General features: G+C 46.4%; 1 protein-coding gene across 1 annotated transcript; it reads left to right on the top strand.

Annotated features, from left to right (window-relative positions):
* The first annotated feature begins 18,878 nt into the window (after positions 1 to 18,878).
* Positions 18,879 to 24,317, top strand: FZD7 (frizzled class receptor 7). The gene has a single exon (XM_083629797.1). The coding sequence runs from the start codon at positions 19,851 to 19,853 to the stop codon at positions 21,588 to 21,590; it is 1,740 nt and encodes a 579-aa protein (XP_083485923.1). The 5' UTR covers positions 18,879 to 19,850; the 3' UTR covers positions 21,591 to 24,317.
* The last annotated feature ends 249 nt before the right edge of the window (positions 24,318 to 24,566 follow it).

The raw sequence follows: 24,566 nt of genomic DNA, 5'->3' as shown, positions 1-24,566 counted from the left end.
ATTTTGTCTATTTTTGTGTGTGTGCAAAGGTTCAAAAGTAGGGCATAACTACCCTGAAAGAACCAGGACAGTCCCTGTGAAATATACCCAGAGTCGCAAAGTGATTTCATGCTCTTTATTCAGCTCATAGTGGTGAGGAGGAATGAATGAAAGTCCCCTCAAAGTATCTGCTTTATATACATTATTTACACAATGGGCTGCACATGATTGGCTAATTCCGGAATTCTACTGTAAGCCAATCAGGTTGTGGATTCACTTTTATCTGGAGCATGATTGGGTGGTTCCTGCCAACCAATCATACTGCTGCATTGTTCTAGGACCAATCAGACTGCTGCATTCTGAATCCTATTGTTCTAGGACCAATCAGACTGCTGCAGTTTGGATCCTATTCAACTCAGTACATAACACCCTGCTTGCTTTTGTTGTTGTTTAGTCATTTAGTTGTGTCCGACTCTTCATGACCCCATGGGCCAGAGCATGCCAGGCCCTCCTGTCTTCCACTGCCTCCCGCAGTTTGGTCAAACTCATGCTGGTAGCTTCGAGAACACTGTCCAACCATCCCATCCTCTGTCGTCCCCTTCTCCTTGTGCCCTCCATCTTTCCCAACATCAGGGTCTTTTCCAGGGAGTCTTCTCTTCTCATGAGGTGGCCAAAGTATTGGAGCCTCAGCTTCATGATCTGTCCTTCCAGTGAGCACTCTGGGCTGATATCCTTCTGAATGGAGAGGTTTGATCTTCTTGCAGTCCCTGGGACTCTCAAGACTCTCCTCCAGCACCATAATTCAAAAGCATCAATTCTTCGGTGATCAGCCTTCTTTATGGTCCAGCTCTCACTTCCATACATCACTACTGGGGAAACCATAGCTTTAACTATACGGACCTTTGTCGGCAAGGTGATGTCTCTGCTTTTTTATCTGTCTCTCATACTTTTTATCTGTCTCTCATACATACATATACTTGCCCACTGTTCTTACAGATTCTAAGAAAACTCAACGCTTCTGGAAACCAGTGCTTGGGAATTGCAGACTGCTCTTCTGTGTCCCACCACCAGGATCTGGGATCTAAGTCGTCTTCTTCTGTGTCCTCCCTGGGGGCTTCCACCACTCTTCCTCATCCAGTCAGTCCCTGACAGCTCCCATCACAAGCAACTCTTCAAGTTACCAGGAGGGAGAGGGGCAAGGCAGAGGCAACTCAGTTCTGCCAGTGTTTGCACCGCGCCCGCCTTCCCCCTCCCAGGGACCTGCAGAACCACTCTGCCAACCACGACTGCTGGCAGAGCCTCCCCAAGATTGTAGACAAGTCTTCCAGCCTGACCCCCGATATTGCCTGGGATTGAACCTGAGTTTTTCTGCACGCAAATCAGATGCTCTACCTTTTTCCCCCCCAAAAAAATTATTGGTTTTCACAATATTATAAACAAACAAACACACAAGACAAACAAACATAAATCATAGCCTTATTGAAAATTATTAACATTGTTAAGTGACTTCCTCGCTTCCCCTTGGTTGAATTTCATTGCATATCCTTTTAACAGTTTTCCAAATCACACTTCTTATAAAATTCAACTTGAACATTAACATCCTTAGATCTTCACATTTTGAAATTAAACATATTCATTCATCACTTGACATAAATAAAATCCTAAGCCAATTAAGTATCTGCAAGCTGTTTTCAGTTAATTTGACTTAACATATTTAACTAAGTAATCATTAAATTTAATCCATTCTTCCTGGTGCTCCTCCTCCTTCTGGTCGTGGACTCTTCTGGTTAGGTCGGCTAGCTCCGAAAAATCCCTCATCTTCATCTGCCATTCTTCTATCTTTGGTAATTCTTGGGTTTTCCACTTTTTAGCTAACAAAATACGAGCAGCAGTTGTGGCATACAAAAATAATTTAACATCTTTCTTGGGCAATTCCAAACCTGTTATTCCAAGAAGAAAGGCCTCTGGTTTCTTTATAAATGTAGATTTCAACATTTTTTTCAATTCATTATAAATCTTTTCCCAGAAGTCTCTCACGAACCAGATGCTCTACCTCTGAGCTAAGGCCCTTCCTGTCATATGAATATTGAGGCCGTTCATTATCATTCAGTCACAGTCCAATTTCTGGTCTAGTTCTGAGAGAACTGCTTTGGCTACTTGAAAGCCATGGGCAAATTTATGGTTGGAATCAGATTTGGCAGTAGTCATTCATCCCTCCCCGGCCAGTTTGTGCCTTGGAGATCTGGTTTCGAATCACTGCCCCGTGTCCATTTCCCTTCTGCCATTTAGGTCTTCAGGATTCTTGTCTATATGGCTCCTCTAAGCTCACCTGTCAGTCACAGCTTGTAGGTCAGGAAGGAAGGAGCACAATTTCACATTTCCTACCAGGAGATCCTTTCCTGATTTGTCATAGATATGTTGGTATCCGTTTCACCATGACTCCTTTTCTGTCTTTTCAGTACTAAATATCAGAAATATCAGGACAAAATGACAGGAAGGATTCGAAACCTGTGGGACCAGAGATTTACAGAAAATTGGAAGAAGTATATGAATTATTTGAAGAGCAACTGTCATCAACAAATCACACTAGTAGGACTGCAAGAAGTTTTGTAAGGAGAAATATATGAAGTGTTACAATGTAGAAAAAAAATAGAAATATTGGTTATGAGTTTGAAATGTAATAAGGAAAATAAGAAATGCATACTAAGAGATTAGACTGGAAAATTTTCAGACAGGATTGATGGAAGTCAAAAATTTGAATAAGATGTAAAAGTCTGTTTAATTACTGTTGAAAATGATATGTTAAAAAAAACCAATAAAAATTATATATACTGGTATATAAAAAATGAAAACCTGGGTCTTCCTGCTCAAAGTAACACCACAGTGTCGGCCAAGTCAAATGACGCTCATGTGCATTTCAAGGATGCTGATACGGATCCTGTCATCAGGGGCTCACTTCCTGTATGTCATTTGAGCTCTGCACTCTGAAGCAAGCCAAGTCCTCTTCTCTCAAACAGTAGTTTGCAATACTGGGACATTTTAAGGGCTGAACTGAATTCCATCCTCAACTTTTAATTGCCTTTGATATTCGGCACTTTCAACCCTGCAGAAATAATGTGAGGCTTTCTCCATTTTAGCTTGTGCACGGGAATTTTTATTTGCAGCTGAAGCCCGTTTGAGATCCAGCGGTGTGTTTCCACAGAATACTCCTGGCAACCCCCGGTACGTTCTTCCTCTGAAGCAATGCGCAGCTCCACATATGCTTCCAATTATTGTTTCTGGCCCCCGAAAAAATAGAATAAAAAATGTATTCCAGTACCTGTTCACAGGAGCCTTTTTCTTTTTAGGCAAGCAGTGCAACACATAAAGATATTTTTTGTTTTTTGTTTAAGCCTTCGAGAGCGGGAGCTACAAGACTGTACATCACACCACCTGTCCACGTGGAGCCGCCTGCATGGGATCAGAATAAACCTCTGCAGTTTTGTAATTAGCATCAGACGGAACACACTGCCAGGCAAGGCCGTCGGAGGGGAAGAGCCTTAAATATCAGCCGCGTGATTAAGCAGAGAAGGTTCTCCATCCCACCAGAGTATCAATAACGGGGCAGTAACTTGAAAGTGTTATTTCCCAGTGCTCGCGAGGGAAATAAGCAAAGCGATTTCAGCCGCGCTGCGACGCCCATTATTGGCAGCTGCAAAGAGAGACTGACAAGGAGACACAAATAGTGTTTCCGTAACGATTGCTCGCGGAAGAACACAAACACAGTCTCCTAGGGGTGACAGGAACCAGAGTTCTGATACCATCCTTCGCATTCGTCGGGCTGCCTCTAAATTCACTCTTCCAGAGGACTATTAATATTTCAGGAAGGTCTGTCGTCAGGAACTAGGAGCCTGCGCTTCAAGCAATGCCCTTAGCTTACAGTCGACGCGTCACAAAGGCAGCCCCTCTGACTGGTGATGGCTGGTGCGAGTGGTAGGGCGGAAGGCAGGAGGACCAACAGTAGGTGGCGCCAGAGCCAATGACAGAGGCGATTAATTTGAGTTCTGACCTCTTTCTCCCCACCCGTTGAGTTCTGCAAAGGCTGCACTAGATGTAAGTTCGAAGTCAGGCAGGTGGGGGCTGGCTGAGGACGAACTTAAGTTGGGGCGTTGTCCAACTCCCCCTAATGGAGTAGTGTTATGTACCGAGTTGAATAGGATCCAAAATGCAGCAGTCTGATTGGTCCTAGAACAATAGGATTCGGAATACAGCAGTCTGATTGGTCCTAGAACAATAGCATCCAGAATGCAACAGTCTGGTCCTAGAACAATAGGGTCCAGAATGGAGCAGTCTGATTGGTCCTAGAACAATAGGATCCAGAATGCAGCAGTCTGATTGGTCCACAGGAGCCACCCAATCCAGCTCCAGGTGGAAGGGAATCCGCAAACTGATTGGCCTATGGGAGAATCCTGGAATTAGCCAATCACGTGGGGCCCATTGTGTAAATAATGTATATAAAGCAGACATTCTGGGGGGGAACTTCCATTCCTCCTCACCACTATGAGCTGAATAAAGAGCATGAAATCCACTCTCGACTCAGAGTATATTTCAAGTAGCTTCCAGTGACTTGGACTCCATCAATCCACTGAAGGACCATGTGGTCAGATTCATGCTGCGCAGCCTCAATATCTCACCACTCACACAGAGAATCATAGAGTTGGAAGGGCCATCTAGTCCAGCCCCTGCAATGCACAATTCAAAGTGTTGGTGCTGACCTTTAAAGCCCTAAACGGCCTTGGTCCTGTATACCTGAAGGAGCGTCTCCACCTCCATCGTTCAGCCCGGACACTGAGATCCAGCGCCAGGACGACGGCAGCCCCAACGTGCTGCTTAGCCAACCAGTGCAGCATCTTAATGTTGTGATTTCCCCCTCTGCATCCCTTTCATAACTCTATTTTTATAAATCATTTGTCCATCCATAGTTCACATTTTTACTTCAAGTTTTCTGTCAATCCTACCAATGTATGTAACTCTTTACAATAGCTTTTCAACTAAATTATAAACTTTCCCCATTCTTTATTAAAGAGGTCCTCTTCCTGGTTTCGAATTGTGCCTGTAAGCTTTGCCATCTGGACGTCGTTCATCAGTTTTGTCTGGCACTCTTCTTTGGTGGGAGTTGTAGACCCTTAGGATCATCTAGTCCAAAACCCTGCAAAACACAGTTAGTGGCAGTCAAAGCAGCATGGCTCCATGAGTGGCGGATTTCTGTATAAGCTAAGCCAAAATCCCTTATTTGGGCTGCTGATCCCTTATTTTCGAGGCTGCTGGCCCCTTATTTTCAAATCTGTAAGCTGACAGCTATGCCTCCATGCAAGATCACCCCCCAAAAAGGAAGAGCTCCAAACACGTACCTCTTTCTCCTTCCACATGGACCCAGAAGCGAACATTTTTGTTTTCTGCTGCCAGCCATGTAGGAGCAAGTCAAAAGAATTTAATGCTAGTTGCTTTTCTTTACAGAAAAAATTTGAGATGGTCACTTTGAGAAGCTCCCTGCAACCCCTAACTGTAGCCATCCCTGGGAATCTAAGCAATTCTTCAGTGGGAGAAGGGTTCAGGAGAGATTTTGTAAACACAGCTTGCAGACTCCTTAGACCCTTCGAAACCACCATATCAAATGACAGCTCTTTTCCTTTCAGCTTTTCAGAGCCAAATTCTTCAACCGATTAACATGTCCCTCCTTGGTGCCTATGAATTTCAATCAAGCATCGATAAACTGTTTCTTTGGTTCTGCCAGACGATAGAACAGCCTCCAAGGAGAATTCAGTGTGTGCCCCATATCCCCCCCCCCTCAACCCCCACACCTAGAGGCTACACAAGACGGCTTTAGAAAGAAGCCACGCACAGCGCAAAGCCCACCAGGTCATTTTGAATCAAGGTGTACAATTTATAATAACCATATAATAATTTATTATTTATACCCCGCCCATCTGGCTGAGTTTCCCCAGCCACTCTGGGCGGCTCCCAATCGAGTGTTAAAAACAATACAGCATTAGGTATTAAAAACTTCCCTGAATAGGGCTGCCTTCAGATGTCTTTTAAAGATAGGATAGCTGCTTATTTCCTTCACATCTGAAGGGTGTTCCACAGGGCGGGTGCCACCACCGAGAACGCCCTCTGTCTGGTTCCCTGTAACCTCACTTCCCGCAATGAGGGAACCGCCAGAAGGCCCTCGGCGCTGGATCTCAGTGTCCGGGCTGAACGATGGGGGTGGAGACGCTCCTTCAGGTATACAGGAAGGATACCGCGCCTTGACTCCTTGCTCCTCGACAGCCAGCCCACGAGCCTGCGTTTCCCGGGGCTGCTACCTCTCTCCCCGTCTTCCCATCAAGGGTGAACGGAATATCTTTCCATACAGATCTCAGAAACGCCATCCTGAGATACGGCAGTACTGGCAAGCCACATGTTTTGCCACCCCCGCGGCAACAGATGCCACGCCTACACGCTTAGTGCCGAGGATGTTATGTACTGAAGTTCTCACCCTGGGCCAGCAGGGGGATACTGTGGATAGTTTTCACTCAGGTCCACATATGCAAATAAGGGATTGAAAGTGACGTTCAGTGATTGGATAGTTACAGAAAGTGGTTACTGTTGCGTTGTAGCGGAGCTCTATATAAGCAGGCTGGCTGAACCCTTCAGTTCAATTCTGTTCTGGCCTGTGAATAAACAAGAGCTGTTTGAAGAATCGCTGTGTCGTCTGATATGTTCACCCACAACTTAACAGAGGAGCCATGTTAATTTCCTCCTGCTTTATTTCTAGAATTCAGAGACACGTCTCAGTCACGCCATCCGTCCTCCGTGTTGCACATTTCCAAATCAATGCCTCCATCTAACTAAATATTGCGGGGACATGGGTGGCGCTGTGGGTTAAACCACAGAGCCTAAGATTTGCTGATCAGAAGGTCGGCGGTTCGAATCCCCGCGACGGGGTGAGCTCCCGTTGCTCGGTCCCTGCTACTGCCAACCGAGCAGTTTATTCTTTTAAGAGGGATATAAGGGAACGTACCAGGAACCTGGGACGCAGGTGGCGCTGTGGGTTAAACCACAGAGCCTAGGACTTGCTGATCAGAAGGTCGGCGGTTCGAATCCCCACGACGGGGTGAGCTCCCGTTGCTTGGTCCCTGCTCCTGCCCACCTAGCAGTTTGAAATCACGTCAAATTGCAAGTAGATAAATAGGTACTGCTCCGGTGGGAAGGTAAACGGCATTTCCGTGCACTGCTCTGGTTCGCCAGAAGTGGTTTAGTCATGCTGGCCACATGACCCGGAAGCTGTATGCCGGCTCCCTCAACCAATAAAGCGAGATGAGTGCCACAACCCCAGAGTCGGTCACGACTGGACCTAATGGTTGGGGGTCCCTTTACCTTTACTAACTAAATATCGCAGGCATTAAGCCTATTCCGCCCTGCCCCAATCCTTTGGCAGATTGCTCTGCAGGCTAGCAGTCATTTTAGTCATTCACAAGGCGTCTAAGATATAAGCCCCTTGCTGTGTGGAAATGCATCCCATGCAATATTGCTTTCCTATTGTCTCCCATCTCTTTTGTCAATCAGTTTATCATGTCTGGTCCTTGGAGGTGGGTAGCAAGCAGGAAGATTGGACCTTGGAACCACAAAGAAATAAATAAAATATTAAGAATATCATATAGTAAAGGCCAGAGGCATTCCTTTTAGGAATTTTAAATGATAATATTCCGAAAGACAAAACTAAATTTTTCTTATACGCAACATCTGCAGCAAGAATCCTGGTGGCTAAGTACTGGAAAAGGAATCAGTTACCCACTAGGGATTATGTAAGCTTTCAGAATACTTAGAATTAGCCAAATTGAGAGACATAATAAGACAAAAACCAAAAGGTGAAGTGAAAAAAGAATGGGAGTGCCTAAATGAATACCTCAAAAGTCAAGGTTCGAGGACAGAAATCTGGCTGAGTCTGGAATAACCTTGTGAAGTGAAAGGATAAGAAAGAGGGATTTATATCTAGATGTTAGGATAGAGGTGATAAGGAAAACAGGAAGACACAATGAGAGATAAAAGAGGTGCTGTGGGATTGGTGGAAGTCAATGTTTTGTTGTTGTTTTTATAGTGTTTATATTATTAACTTGTAAGATATGGATTTGTGTGGTTTTTTTTAGTTGTTGCTTTTTTAGTTTTTCGAATGTTGGTTTTTGTGTGTTGTATATTGTTATTTTTCGATATTTTTCGTGTTGTTGTTGTGTGGAAAATACTAATAAAATTTATTTTTAAAAAAAAGAAAGAAAATTGGACCTTTGTTATCTTTCCGCCTATGAAGTACCAATGCTTCTCTCCCCGCACGCTAGAATTCAAACGAGAAACAATATTTACTCCTTTCTCAAAGTGCAATAACATGGTTAGAGCCGTCTCTAAGAAACACCGATCCGCGAGCTTTTGCGCTCGCACATCTAAAACCAGCTAAGTTACATCAAGGGAGTCAGAAAGTTTCCTTTATGCTTTTATGACACCTTGTGTGACGCGCATAACGCATGAGATGTTAGAAGTAAAGATATGGGGAGATGAGGTTTAGCTCAAGGTAAACCAACTGATAGACAGGTTTCAGATAAATCTGGGGAGGGAGAAAAGTTTTGACTTAAGTGCCACAATAAACAGTGATAATCACCCAGGACAGCCACTGTCTGCAAGGCTTTGTATGGAGGGGAAGCAGGGGAAATAAAGTGTAATTGTAACTTGCAAATCTTGAAGCAGGTACTCTGAAAAACATCACCTGAGGGCTTGCAGAGTCACTGTTGAGCTGCAGATTCCCTTTCCTGTGGAAAGGAATCTAACATAAATTGGATTAAGGACTGCTAAACAGAAACCTACCATTTCTATAAAATCAGTTTACTGAACCAAAGCTCCACAAATACTTAGAACAGAATTTCGTACTACAGTGGTACCTCAGGTTACAGACGCTTCAGGTTGCATACGCTTCAGGTTACAGACTCCGCTAACCCAGAAATAGTGCTTCAGGTTAAGAACTTTGCTTCAGGATGAGAACAGAAATCGTGCTCCGGCAGCGCGGCAGCAGCAGGAGGCCCCATTAGCTAAAGTGGTGCTTCAGGTTAAGAACAGTTTCAGGTTAAGTACGGACCTCCAGAACGAATTAAGTACTTAACCTGAGGAACCACTATACTCTTGCTAGGATAGCCAACATGGTGCCGTCGAGATCTTGTGGTCTACAACTCCCATTTGTATATCTCCTCCAAGAAGCTCAAGCTGGTAAACAAGATTCTCTCCTTCCTCATTTTATCCTGCAAACCACCCTGTAAACAGAGATTGCGCTTGGCCCAAGGTCCCCCAGCGAGCTTCATGGATGAGTGGGAATTTGAACTTGGATCTCCCTGGACCTTATCTGACACTGTGACCAACGACACCCTATTAGTCCCATAATTATTAGAGCACATTTTGAGATATACGGGGGATCTGAAGGGAGACAGAATAGGAACTCCTGTTGTGTGAGTGTCGTTGTTGTTGTTGTTTAGTCGTTTAGTCGTGTCCGACTCTTCGTGACTCCATAGACCAGAGCACGCCAGGCACTTCTGTCTTCCACTGCCTCCCGCAGTTTGGTCAAACTCATGCTTGTAGCTTCGAGAACACTGTCCAACCATCTCGTCCTCTGTCGTCCCCTTCTCCTTGTGCCCTCCATTTCCCCAACATCAGGGTCTTTTCCAGGGAGTCTTCTCTTCTCTTGAGGTGGCCAAAGTATTGGAGCCTCAGCTTCACGATTTGTCCTTCCAGTGAGCACTCAGGGCTGATTTCCTTCAGAATGGATAGGTTTGATCTTCTTGCAGTCCATGGGACTCTCAAGAGTCTCCTCCAGCACCAGAATTCAAAAGCATCAATTCTTCAGCGATCAACCTTCTTTATGGTCCAGCTCTCACTTCCATACATCACTACTGGGAAAACCTTAGCTTTAACTATATGGACCTTTGTTGGCAAGGTGATGTCTCTGTTTTTTAAGATGCTGTCTAGGTTTGTCATTGCTTTTCTTGCCTTGGCGAAGGGGCTTGAATAACTCAGAGAAGCTATGAGCTATGCCAAGCAGGGCCACCCAAGATGGACAGGTCATAGTGGAGAGTTTTGACCAAACGTGATCCACCTGGAGCAGGAACCGGCAAGCCACTCCAGTATCCCTGTCAAGAAAACTCCATGGACAAAGACAACAGGCATATAAAAGTTGCGTGAGTGCAAGCCCTAAAACAAGAAGCATAAATTAGAATATAAACTACAAGGGGGAAACACCTTTTGAAAGCAATATTTCTTCTCCCCTTAGGCCAAACTGGTTCTTCAGTAGTCCTGCAGTGGTGGTGGTTGGAAGAGGCAGAGGTCAACTCAGCTGGAGCTAGATTGTAGGGTGTTGGTGATATCCATGGCATGGGTATTTAGGAAGCAACATAGGAAGAAACTGCCTTAGGCTGTGCCCACTGCCCGGAATTCTTTAAGGGAAATAATGTGTTTTGAATGCACTTTGAAGGTACTACCGCATGTAGACAACCTTATGCTGAAGGCAAACCATTGGTCCATTAGTTCAGCGTCATCTATACCATTCCTTCCAACATTTCTCCGATGAAAATAGGGATGTCCCATGCCATAATGATAATTATACTATTTATACCCCACACATCTTACTGGGTTGCTCCAGCCACTCTGCATGGCTTCCAGTATATAAATACAGTGATACCTCGGGTTAAGTACTTAATTTGTTCCAGAGGTCCGTTCTTAACCTGAAACCGTTCTTAACCTGAAGCACCACTTTAGCTAGTGGGGCCTCCTGCTGCCGCCGCGCCGCCAGAGCACGATTTCTGTTCTCATCCTGAAGCAAAGTTCTTAACCCGAGGTACTATTTCTGGGTTAGTGGAGTCTGTAACCTGAAGCGTATGTAATCCGAGGTACCACTGTAATAATAATAAAACAGTTTTAAAAAAAACCATTTCCTATACAGGATTGCCTTCAGATGGCTCAGGGGTCAGATAACTCCATACCCTCCAACATTTCTCCAATGAAAACGGACATTCTAAGGAAAAACAGGACATTCCAGGATCAAATCAGAAACTGTGACGGCTTCTCTACATCAGGGACGTCCCTGGAAAACAGGGACACTTGGAGGGTCTATTATACTGGCTGAGTCCTCGCTCGTTGCTGCAGTCATCAAGTTTTGAAGATGCGCGTGTGAACCAAGTGGTACAGGAGGGTCTCCCTTGTGTATGGATAACAAATAGACTTTAAAAACAAACACACTTTAGTTTTATTGAAAGGCTTAGATGCGACAACACATTCTGCATTTCTGCATGAGGCACAAGATCAAAGGGAAAGATGCGACAGGCCTTACTTTCTCGGGGTTATTTTTATGGACACTTACAGAATCCTAGATTGGCAGGCAATAACTCCAGGTAATCGATTTCTCAGAATCTTAAAAGTGCAAATGCTGGCCCTCAAATAATTGTTCAATACAGGTACATCCATTATGCCAGGCTTTATCCCCTCAAATATTCAACCATCCAAGGTCTTAAAGTTGCAGGCTTTTTTTAAAAAAAGAACACATATTCTGCATCCCAAAATGCACTCACTCCTAATTGTTTTCATTAAAGATACCAGCCAATCCAAATGCATCCCAATTCATTAACCTTCTGACTTTAAGCTGATGAGACCGTTAATTAACAGCAGCTACATTGTAATTTTCCTATCATGGACAGCCTTGTGTCATGAATAAGTCATGCCACAAAGTAACTGGAAGGAAAGAGGAAAGATGGAAAACCTCCCTCACTATCTTATCTGGGGAAATTCCTTTTTGACCAATACCTAACCTGAAGGAGCGTCTCCACCCCCATCGTTCTGCCCAGACACTGAGGTCCAGCGCCAAGGGCCTTCTGGCGGTTCCCTCACTGCGAGAAGCCAAGTTACAGGGAAGCAGGCAGAGGGCCTTCTTGGTAGTGGCACCTGCCCTGTGGAATGCCCTCCCACCAGATGTCAAAGAGAACAACAGCTACCAGACTTTTAGAAGACATCTGAAGGCAGCCCTGTTTAGGGAAGCTTTTAACGTTTAACAGACCACTGTATTTTAATACTTTGTTGGAAGCCGCCCAGAGTGGCTGGGGAAAGCCAGCCAGATGGGCGGGGTATAAATAATAAATTTATTATTATTATTACTATTACTGCTACTACTACTGCTACTACTATCAGAGTGGCAGTCTAGTGCCTTAAGGATTCCAACTCGCTCTTTTAAGCAGAAGTCCCTGGCAAAGTGGGAGAGGAATGAGCTTTTTGGATGGGGTGGGGGTGGGGTGGGGGTGGGGACAGGACGGATTTCCTTTTCTTCATTAACTGTGTAGTTTTTACATGTTTTTCAACTTTTCTTGAACTCATCAGTCAAGGTCTTTTTTTTTCTATTCTTGGAAGAAGTTTCCCACAGATTGAGCCAACAGTATTTTCTGTACATTGCCAATTTAAAATACTAGAATCTTCACCTGCAAATGCCTCTGTGGTCATGTTTATAACCTGCTTCACTGGAAAAGTCCAGCAAATTCAAAATCTCTAGTTGGTTGGTTGGTTGGTTAAGAGGAAAAAATTGCCCTACCTTTATGCGCAAAGGATCCCCACCTGGCAAGACAATGCTCTCCTGCTCATTCTTAAAAGTGGGATTACCACTCTCTGTCTATATGGGTACCATTTGTTGTTGTTGTAGTTGTTTAGTCGTGTCCGACTCTTCGTGACCCCATGGACCAGAGCACGCCAGGCACTCCTGTCTTCCACTGCCTCCCGCAGTTTGGTCAAACTCATGCTGGTAGCTTTGAGAACACTGTCCAACCATCTCGTCCTCTGTCGTCCCCTTCTCCTTGTGCCCTCCATCTTTCCCAACATCAGGGTCTTTTCCACGGAGTCTTCTCTTCTCATGAGGTGGCCAGAGTACTAGAGCCTCAGCTTCAGGATCTGTCCTTCCAGTGAGCACTCAGGGCTGATTTCCTTCAGAATGGATCGGTTTAATCTTCTTGCAGTCCAAGGGACTCTCAAGAGTCTCCTCCAGCACCAGAATTCAAAAGCATCAATTCTTCGGCGATCAGTCTTCTTTATGGTCCAGCTCTCACTTCCATACATCACTACTGGGAAAACCATAGCTTTAACTATACGGACCTTTGTTGGCAAGGTGATGTCTCTGCTTTTTAAGATGCTGTATTGTACCACAATATTGTAAAATATTGTACAAAAATATTGTAAGGGACGTGGGTGGCGCTGTGGGTTAAGCCACAGAGCCTAGGACTTGCCAATCAGAAGGTCGGCGGTTCGAATCCCCGTGACGGGGTGAGCTCCCGTTGCTCGGTCCCTGTTCCTGCCAACCTAGCAGTTCGAAAACACGTCAAAGTGCAAGTAGATAAATAGGTACCGCTCCAGCGGGAAGGTAAACGGCGTTTCCGTGTGCTGCTCTGGTTTGCCAGAAGCAGCTTAGTCATGCTGGCCACATGACCCGGAAGCTGTACGCCGGCTCCCTCGGCCAGTTAAGCAAGATGAGCGCTGCAACCCCAGAGTCGGCCATGACTGGACCTAATGGTCAGGGGTCCCTTTACCTTTATGATGCTCGGCCCCCTCCCCACCCACCCAGACACCACACAATTCTTGCCCATGTTCTGTGATGTTACACATCCACCCCTAACTCTTTGGCTTCCCTCACATTGATCCACAGCCCTGAGATTAAGAGTCTACTGACTGAGCTATCACAGCAACCTTATTCCCATTTACCTAGGGCTAAGCCCCTTGAACTCAGTTCCGAGCAGACATGCCTAGGATTGTGCCTCACACATTTTAACAGAAATGCAAATAGAGATAAGAAATCTGTGCAGGCACAGATGACAGCTATTGCCCGGTTCAGCCTAATCCCTCCAGAGCTTCTCCTGAAGCGAATACTCTCAGGGACTGAATGAAGTTAAACACAGTGGATCGAGTTGGAAGACCTCATCCTTGATATGTCACTGGTGGTAACTCTGATAAAATGGGTTTGCATGACTTAAGCGCTCTGTGGCTGCGTGAAAATACGTTGTTGTTGTTTTTTTAAAAAAAGAAAACTAACCCTGCTTAACCACAGACAAAGGTTGTATCTCAGAGTCCTGCAATTAAAAAAGGCCAAGGCTTTTTCTCACTCCCTGCATTCAGCCCAGAAGCAAGTCAAATCCTGCTACATTAAAAATATATTGCGGCATGTCAATTGGGGCAGGCAAAAATAGAATTGTGTGGGTGGGAGTCTGCAACGATTTTGTATCACTATTTGGGTGAACGTCCCTTGCAAAGGGATGTTAGCCTTTACCCTAAACTTTTTTCTTTCTTTTTTAAAGAATACTGCTAGTGGATTCAGCTTGCCTAACATACCCATCTATATTTATTGAAGCTGCAATTCTGTACCTGGTTACCTGGCAGAAGATTGGGCTGTTTGCACCCTTCCTTTTAGAAAGACATCTCATAAACAGCCTCATGTGCCTCCTCTACGTGAGGTCTAGAGGGTGGCAATACGAGAACGGGGCCTTTTTTGCAGTGGCTCCCCATTTGTGGCCACCTTCATTATTCAAAACTGTTCCTCCAGGCCTTTGGCTGACTAACATAATAATAATAATAATAATAATAATAATAATAATAATAATAATAATACATTTTTATTTAAAATTTAAAACACTTAATTGATGCAAAAAAACCAGCATAAAATACAGTATAAAACATGAATAACAATAAATTCAGAATTCAAAAATCAATTTAGGGACGAAATCCATCCAATAAACATTAGATGATCACCAGGGCTAGCTGGCTAAATTAGTCCTATTTGGGCCAGCGAGGAGACCAGGGGAGAATTAACTGTGGGATCCCAGAGCGGGTAATCTTCATAAAAAGGGGAGGGGGAGGGGGAGGGAAGGAAGGGGAATAAAAGATCAGGCTAAGTTCAGATTGAAAGCCAGGCGGAATAGCTCTGTCTTGCAGGCCCTGCAGAAGGAAGTTAAATCCTGCAGGGCCCTGGTCTCATGAGGCAGAGCATTCCACCAGGTCGGAGCCATCACTGAGAAGGCCCTGGCCCTGGTGGAGGATAATCTGACTTCCTTAGGGCCCGGAACCTCTAAACTATGATTATTCATGGACCTTAAGGTCCTCTGAGGGGCACATCAGGAGAAGCGGTCCCATAAATACGAGGGCCCTAAGCCACAAAGGGCATGTTAACATGTTATACCCCTTATAAATGTGTGTTTTTGGGGGGGTGGAGATGTGGGAAGGGAGGTTTATTGGTTTGTTTTGTTCTTGTTTAACTATGTATTTTATCTGGTGTTTTTATCTTGTATTTTTATGCTGTGAACCGCCCTGAGATCTACAGATAAAAAGGCGGTTTGGAATTGCCCAAGAAAAATGTTAAATTATTTTTGTATGCCACAACTGCATAGCTAAAAAGTGGAAAACCCAAGAATTACCAACGATAGAAGAATGGGAGATGAGGGATTTTTCGGAGCTAGCCGACCTAACCGGAAGAGTCCGCGACCAGAAGGAGGAGGAGTATCAGGAAGAGTGGATTAAATTTAATGATTACTTAGTTAAATATGTTAAGTTAAATTAACTGAAAACAGCTTGCAGATACTTAATTGGCTTAGGATTTTATTTATGTTAAGTGATGAATTATTATGTTTAATTTCATAATGTGAAGATCTAAGGATGTTAATGTTTAAGTTAAATTTTATAAGAACTGTGATTTGGAAAACCGTTAAAAGGATATGCAATGAAATTTAACAAAGGGGAAGCGAGGAAGTCACTTAACAATGTTAATAAGTGTAATATTCAATAAGGCTATGATTTATGTTTGTTTGTCTTATGTGTTTGTTTGTTTATAATGTTGTGAAAACTAATAAAAAAAATTGAAAACAAAAACAAAACAGCAGTTCTTAACCCCGCAGCACAACTGAGCCATGATGTTAAAACATTGCGGATCACTTGACGCTTCCCAGAGGTTACGTCCAGACATAACTTCCTTTCCCTGAAGACTCATGAAATAGACTCAAGTGTTTTCCAGAAACTCTGTTGCTGTTGTGGTGGGAAGTTTTAGTTGCTGAGGTTAAGCAGCTACTTACTTAAGCATATATGATGTTTTGTTCTGGGGTGTGGATGTGGGTGTTTTATAAATGTTGTTCCAAGAGTTATTTCCCTGCCCTTCTTACCAAGCCAAAAGGCTGAGACAGAAGTCAGATGCGAGTGCAAAACAACAGCAGTTCCTTAACCACACTCACATTGGAACCCACAGGCAAATTTTGCTTCCTTCCATACCCCATAACCAGAATTTATCCAATATTGGGCAGACTGTGAAAAGCCAAGTTTTTCAGATCTCCAAAGTAAGGTACGTCAGGTCAACAACCTTGACCTGAAACAGATTTTAATCGTGTGAGTAGATCGCAGTCCCCTGGAAGTTGGACGTCCCTGGAATATACTATTGTCATTTATGCTAGGTAAAGGTAAAGGGACCCCTGACCATTAGGTCCAGTCATGGCCGACTCTGGGGTTGCGGCGCTCATCTCGCTTTATTGGCCGAGGGAGCCAGCGTACAGCTTCCGGGTCAAGTGGCCAGCATGACTAAGCCGCTTCTGGCGAACCAGAGCAGCGCACGGAAACGCTGTTTACCTTCCCGCCGGAGCGGTACCTATTTATCTACTTGCACTTTGACGTGCTTTCGAACTGCTAGGTGGGCAGGACCAGGGACCGAGCAACGGGAGCTCACCCCGTCGCGGGGATTCGAACCGCCAACCTTCTGATCGGCAAGTTCTAGGCTCTGTGGTTTAACCCACAGCACCGTACTATATCCTAAAAAACACCACGCCTACTCGTAAGCGCTCTGATTCATTGAAACGGGTTCCTTAATTCTGCTCTAGGAAATATGGTTAGGACAGCAGCTTATGGGAAGGGTGAACTTAAACAGACTCAAATTTGGTCATTTGTTGTTTGCATCTTGCTGTAAACAGCAGAAGGGACTGTTGGCCTTCGTCCTTAAGGCTGCTCTTGACGGCACCCCTTCCCCCGCCCTCCATAGAAGTGAATGGAGTGTAGGGGAGAGCCTTTCCCACCAATTCATGGGTATGGAATGAAAAGAAAGAGACTGCATTATTATGGAGTCCCTGAAACCAGAGGTGTGGGGCAGAGGTGTGCTGTACCAGAGCCAGAGCCAACAAAGGAAATCAGACTCTGAGCTCCACCCATCTTTAAAAAAAGTAAGTTTCTAGTCCTTATCAATTAAAACTATAATGCAAATCTGAATCCTCTTTTTGTGAGAGGTGAAGGGAACCTAATCCACATACAGTGTCCTGGGCCCAGAAAATCTTCCTGGCACCTTTTCCTCGAATTCAACTACCCTAGCCTGTACTGCTTGCTTCAGATTAATTAAAGCCGTGTGCTATACACACTAACTGGGGAGTAAATTCCTGAGATTTATTTCTGAGATAAAAGTGCTTACGTTTGCTTTGCATATCACACTGGAGTTCATGAGACACCAGCTCCACCCTTCAATATGATGTCAACTTTTCACTTTTTCTTTGGGGGGGGGAGTTTAACACAACTTCTTTAAACACTGAACTTTAGTGCATTTTAAAAGTTGTGTTATGAGAAGGGAAATGTCCCGGCCATAAAAAATGTGATTAAAAAAAGAATTCCCGTTGAAGTTGCACAATTCAGAGCATCTGGATTTAAATCTGTCCTGAAGCGACTAAACCGAATGAATGCCTGTGTATGCATTTAGGAGCAGCTGCTGTGGTGTGTGAATAACATTTTTGCGCAAGTAAAACGCTCAGAAAACAAGTGCTAAATATTCCCACTGAGTTTCATGGCTACTCAAGAGTAGGCAGTAAAGCTGTGTGCTATACACTGGCCTCTCCCTTAGATGGACATAGGTAAAGGTAATGGGACCCCTGACCATTAGGTCCAGTTGTGACCGACTCTGGGGTTGCGGTGCTCATCTCGCTTTATTGGCCGAGGGAGCCGGTGTACAGCTTCCGGGTCATGTGGCCAGCATGACTAAGCCGCTTCTGGAGAACCAGAGCAGCGCACGGAAACGCCGTTTACCTTCCCGCCGGAGCGGTACCTATTTATCTACTTGCACTTTGACGTGCTTTCGAACTGCTAGGTTGTCAGGAGCTGGGACCGAGCAACGGGAGCTCACCCCGTCGTGGGGATTCAAACCGCCGACCTTCTGATCAGCAAGTCCTAGGCTCTGTGGTTTAACCCACAGCACCACCCGCGTCCCAGATGGACATATACTGCCCTCAAAATAATTACTTGGACCGTTACAAGGAGACATAGCTGCTATGCAACTAAACCCCTTCAAATCTCTGCAGAATTCTTGATAATTATCCTTTCTCCCTTTAAAAATCAAAGGGTGTAGAATTATTATGTTTAACATCCTGGTCTTTAAAGCGCTTACATATAAAATAAGTCACACTCCTTTCACTAGCAGGGTTCAAATAAGACTCGTGGAATCGGGACGCCGTTTCAGACCACCTGGAGTCTGGGTTCCTATCTTACCTACTGGGGACGTTTGAGGAGGGACGCAGCAGTGTTTTCGGAAAAAATTCATTTCTGGGAAAGAAACGGGACAACATCAGGAACGTTGCACATCTGATGTGACCTCATCCGGTCTGATCTCGGCCTGGGCTCTCTTTGAACGCCACCGCCCCGCCCCCCGCGCCGTCCATTCAAGCCTCAGAGAAAGTTTCTTTCAACTTTTCAGCAAAGGAATCCCACCGCCCGGGATCCGCCCACATTCCTCCCCGCCCCTGAGAGCCCTTTTATCTTCCCAGCCAATCGTAAGCAGAGCTGCGGAGACAACAGACCGCGCCATTGGCAGGGGCTGGGGTTGCGTGGCCCCGCCCACCGCTCGGTTTGTGAATGGGGAAGGGGCGGCGTTCCATGGAACGCTCGGGCATAAATGCGTCCTTTCCCTTTTCTGCCGCTCCCCCGCCTCCTCCTCATTTTGTAAGGCGCGTTCCATCGGCCGCTCCAGCAGCCGGAGAGACGGCTTGCATCTGCCAAGCGCGGGGGCGCCGGCGGGATCAGCTTGGCTGCCTCTTAAACCGGGGTGTCGAGAGCGTGCGAGGAACCAGCCGAGTCAGCGCGGGGCGGAGGAACCACGCAGTAATTGGATTTTTAAAAAATTACTGAAAAGCCCCTGGAGTAAAATGCGCGGAGCAAGCGGGAGAAGCAATCGTAATCCGTTTAACTCTGAAGCCTAAAATCCCAGGCATTTTTTTCAAAAAAGGAACGGAGAGCAGGCGAAATTGCCACGGTGGGACTTTCTCAAGGACTTGTTCTTCCGCACCCAACGCCTCCAATGAAACTTTGTTTATATAAAAAGGAAGAAAAACCCTATGGACTGATTTCGCGCGGCGGGGAAAAAGACTCGAGCCCTTGCGATTTCGTTGGGAGCCAGGTACTTTTGGGACAAACCGAGGCGTGTGTTTTGAGTGTTGGAAAGACCCGTTCCGGAGGCGAGGCAAACGCGGAGAGGCTTCCCGGTCCTGGCTGCTCCGCAGACGGATCCCTGCACAGCCCTTTGGCGAGCGATCAACGGGAGAGCCGGCTGAGCGAGCGATCCGCCCCTCCCGCCTCCCCCACCCGAGAGCAGGCGGCTGCAAGAGCGAGCCGAGCCAGCCCCGCCGCCGCCGCCTGACCCCTTTCGCTGCTCGCCCCGTTGGAGGAAAGTCGTGGAGGTCCGGGCGGCTCTTGCCTTGGGAGACCCGCGGCGCCGGGCTGCGCAGACCTCCCTGGTGCCCCGCGCTTCTCTCCCGGGTGCGCGCGTGTTCGGCTGCCCGCCGCTGCGCCGGATCATGGGCCGGGGAGCGTCGTGCGGGAGGCGGGCGGCGCCCCTTCCTCCTCCTGCCGCGGGCCTGTGGGCCTTGGCTTGGTGCGCCCTGGTCTGGGGCTTCCCTCGGGGCGCCGTCGCGCAGCCTTACCAGGGCGAGAAGGGCATCTCGGTGCCGGACCACGGCTTCTGCCAGCCCATCTCCATCCCTCTGTGCACGGACATCGCCTACAACCAGACCATCTTGCCCAACCTGCTGGGCCACACGAGCCAGGAGGACGCGGGCCTGGAGGTGCACCAGTTCTACCCGCTGGTGAAAGTGCAGTGCTCGCCCGAGCTGCGCTTCTTCCTGTGCTCCATGTACGCGCCCGTCTGCACCGTCCTGGAGCGGGCCATCCCGCCTTGCCGCTCGCTCTGCGAGAGGGCGCGCCAGGGCTGCGAGGCCCTCATGAACAAGTTCGGCTTCCAGTGGCCCGAGCGCCTCCGCTGCGAGAACTTCCCCGTCCAGGGCGCCGACGAGATCTGCGTGGGCCAAAACACCTCGGACACCTCCGGGGGCGCGGGGGGGACGGGCGGCGGCGCCTACCCCCCCGCCGCCGCCTCCTCGCCCACTCCCCCTCTGCCCGACCCCCCGTCGCACCCTCTGCCCCCCTCCAGCTCCGCTTTCTCCTGCCCCCGCCAGCTCAAGGTGCCCCCTTACCTGGGCTACCGCTTCCTGGGCGAGAGGGACTGTGGCGCCCCCTGTGAGCCGGGCCTGCCCCACGGGCTGATGTACTTCAAAGAGGCGGAAGTCCGCTTTGCCCGCTTGCTGGTGGGCATCTGGTCCGTGCTGTGTTGCGCCTCCACCCTCTTCACCGTGCTGACCTACCTGGTGGACATGCGGCGCTTCAGCTACCCAGAGAGACCCATCATCTTCCTCTCGGGCTGCTACTTCATGGTGGCCGTGGCGTACGTGGCCGGCTTCGTCCTGGAAGACAAGGTGGTGTGCGTGGAACGCTTCTCCGAGGACGGCTACCGCACGGTGGTGCAGGGCACCAAGAAGGAAGGTTGCACCATCCTGTTCATGATCCTCTACTTCTTTGGCATGGCCAGTTCCATCTGGTGGGTCATCCTCTCGCTCACCTGGTTCCTGGCGGCCGGCATGAAGTGGGGCCACGAAGCCATTGAGGCCAACTCCCAATACTTCCACTTGGCCGCCTGGGCTGTGCCGGCCATCAAGACCATCACCATCCTGGCCATGGGGCAGGTGGACGGAGATGTCCTCAGTGGGGTCTGCTACGTGGGCATCTACAGCGTGGATGCCCTGCGGGGCTTCGTCTTGGCTCCGCTCTTCGTCTACCTCTTCATCGGCACCTCCTTCCTGCTGGCCGGCTTTGTGTCGCTCTTCCGGATCAGGACCATCATGAAGCACGATGGCACCAAGACGGAGAAGCTGGAGAAGTTGATGGTGAGGATTGGGGTCTTCAGCGTCCTCTACACGGTGCCGGCCACCATTGTGCTGGCCTGCTACTTCTACGAACAGGCCTTCCGGGACACCTGGGAGAGGACCTGGCTCCTGCAGACCTGCAACAGCTACGCCATCCCTTGCCCTGCCAACGTGGCCCCCATGAGCCCCGACTTCACGGTCTTTGTCATCAAGTACCTCATGACCATGGTTGTAGGCATCACCACCGGCTTCTGGATTTGGACGGGCAAGACCCTCCAGTCCTGGCGCCGCTTCTACCACAGACTCAGCACCGGGAGCAAAGGGGAGACGGCTGTATGAGCCTCTTCCGTCCCAGGCAGGCTGTCTCCCCAAAGCTGCTCTCTTGCTTCTTGTGGAGAAGACTTGATTGTAGAAGGAAAGAGGGAAATGGTGAGACGCCTGCTTGTTTTCCTTCAAACTCTGCCTCTTCTTCTTGCCACCGCAAAGATAAAGAATGGTTGCTGGCTTCTTTCGCCTTGCAGGCTGGCCAAGTGGAAGAGTTGAAGATTAAGTGTCCTTCTTAAGACTGCTCCTCGGGACAGCAAATTTCTTAACCCTGTGAGAATTTCTTTACTTCCCATCCTTTTTTTATAAGTGCTGCAGTATCTGTTCAAAGGGAAATGTTGGGATTGTGCCAAGGATAGAAGCTGGGGAGACAGCATAGGAAGGGAAGAAAAGCAATATATTCCCCCCCCCCAAAAAAAATTGGTCACATTTGTGGATTTATTTGCTGTCAGATTGGAAGTTCCTAACTCCCCCACCCCAAATCCAGAGTCCTGATTCACAGCCTTTGTCATCTGCATCCTGGTGGATTTTATTTTTCTCAGACAACACTGCAAATTGGAAGTCTTGCTCCCTGTACTTCTATTTTGTGTGTCTTCTGTCTGCAAACTTCTTTAGGAATCTTCAGTGCCATCCTCATGACTTACTCAGAAAGCCATCCCTTTAATTTCAAGGCTCTTACTCCTAAGTAAGTATGTGTATAGGATTTTAGCGTCCTCTATAGACTTACTTTGTGAGTAAGACCCCACTGGGTCTTCCTCCTGAGTAGACCCGTTTAGGATTTCCTGTTAAGTTTCACTGACCTCTGTGAAACTTCTCTCCTGAGTTAATGCATGTTAAATAGGCTCTGCGGGAGAAAAATTCTCCTCTACTTCAGCTTTAAAAGTTTCCCCCCCAAATGAATCCCTGCTTTTGCAGAAGGTATCTTGCTGGGGTGGGGGAGGAGAGGAGCTTTTCTGTGTAGGATTCTGAAAAAAGAATTGACATGTTGATTTTCAGTAGAATGCGATTTACCCTCTTCCCTTTTGTTAGCGGAGACAAAAGAGAAACAAAAGTGTATTTCTCTGCGGCAAGGCATAAGCATGGGATCAGTTTTTTATGGGGAAACTTAACAAAGAATTTGTTGAGGTTCAGCCATGGAGCTCGCTGGCTCAGGCAAGTCCACATTCCTTTTATGAACACAAGAGGGAAGTTTCAAAAAGGTCTCCTGTTTAACTCAATCTGAGAATCACCCACTGTTGTTTGTTTTTAAAAAAATGGGAGTTTTAATTTGGAACACTTGACAAAACAGGCCACATCAAAATACGCAAAGCAGGCGGTTATAATATCTCTTGGTCACAAGGCTGCAGTTTCCTCTGCTAATTAGAGAGATCACCCTTAAATACTGAAAAAGGGGGAAAGACTTTGAAACCGCCAACTGCAGCAGAAAGATATTTATCAGCCCAGACCTAAATCCCGTTCTCTGTTCACGTGGTTTTAAAAGCCCGTTGAAATCAGTGTTATAGTTTCTTTTTTAAAAATCTAATTCTGTGCTGGGTTGTGGCCAACATTATGGAGAAATAGATTTTATCGGAAACGAGACTTTCAGTGCACTCCTGTCCATTTTTACGCTGGTATAAGTTCTGCTGGGTTCGCTGGGGCTTATTCTGTAGTGAATGTGTTAATTTTGTGTGCTTGACCACCATCCAGCAAAAAGTTGTCCTAAGGCCACAAACCTGTGCACACATAACCAGGAAAAAAAAGTTCCACACAGTGGTGCTTACTTAGGATCCGAGTGGCCTGTAATTAATCATCTCTAACTTGAGTCCCATTGATGGGGAGTGATGACATGTCCCAAACGGCTAATTTTTTGGGTTGTGCTGAAGCTGTTAAATGAATGGTAAACTGCAACTGCTGGTTTCTCTTCCTAAACTGGGCAGTTCTTTAAAAAAAAAAAAGCATAATAAATACATGTTCAGAGTCTGCCTTGCTGTATTCTGTGAGTAAGGAATACTTCTGAGTAGACCAGTATAGGGTGGTGCTGTCAGTCTCTTTCCTTGAACCTTGTTAAAAAGAACGTCTTCTGAAATAAGAAGGGAAAGGGTGTTTTCAGCACAGCATCATCATATGTGAAATTCTCCAGACAGCCATTCATCGAAATAAATTAAGTTTTACTTCAGAAGCATTTCATGTTCCTTTCTGAAATGTTCCAGTGCTCTCAAGTCTCTTAAATTATGTTAAATTGACCTTTTCATACATAGATAAATTAAGGGGTTTTCTATTTTTTAGCTTTCTGTGAACCTAAGGGGTTTGAATTTATTTTTGCTTGAAAGACTAATTGGAGAACTGCAGGCTTTTAACAAGCTCTGCTTCCATTTCCCCTTCCTATGGCTGTAATAACTTTCTTCTTCATATGTATGAACGGAGATCCAAGTTTTTAAATAAATAGAAAGTATTGGAAAGGGAAAGTCATCGGGGTGGTAAGTGTGTGCAGAGCGTAGTGTTTGGGAACGAGGCAGCAAAAGAGAAAAAACCCCACCCCAGTAATTTTGCAGTATGTTTTGTCTCCCTGGTTCAGAGATCCTGGTTTGTTTTTTTAAGACAATAAGACCAGCTAAAAGTACAAGATGTATATTTTGTAAATCTGACATTTTGTAAGAATATATATATGTATTTATGTTTTTATTTACTTTTTTGTCTTCAAATGGTCTGTGTAAGACCCATTCATATGTACAGAACACAAAAATAAATGGATTTTTAATACAATATAACTTTTTTTTTACAGTTCTATCTTAATTCTCATTCTTTTCCCCTGCCCAATCTTTTATTATTGGGTGTCTTAAATCCTTAATGGATGTGGCCTCAAACTATGCATCATTCTTGCTAAGCATCATTCTTGCAGTGCAGGGCTGTGGCATATGTTCCATCAGCTCAAGCTTTTTGGCTTGCAGGATAATATTATGCCCTCTCTCCTCTCCCCAGATGCTATTCTGGGCGTTCTAAACTCTCCCAGAG

The sequence above is a fragment of the Podarcis filfolensis genome (genome assembly GCF_964270895.1).
Source record: "Podarcis filfolensis genome assembly, chromosome: 1".
Lineage (NCBI taxonomy): Eukaryota > Metazoa > Chordata > Lepidosauria > Squamata > Lacertidae > Podarcis > Podarcis filfolensis.
Note: the sequence above shows the minus strand (reverse complement) of the source record. Positions and strands in the feature narration are given on the sequence as shown.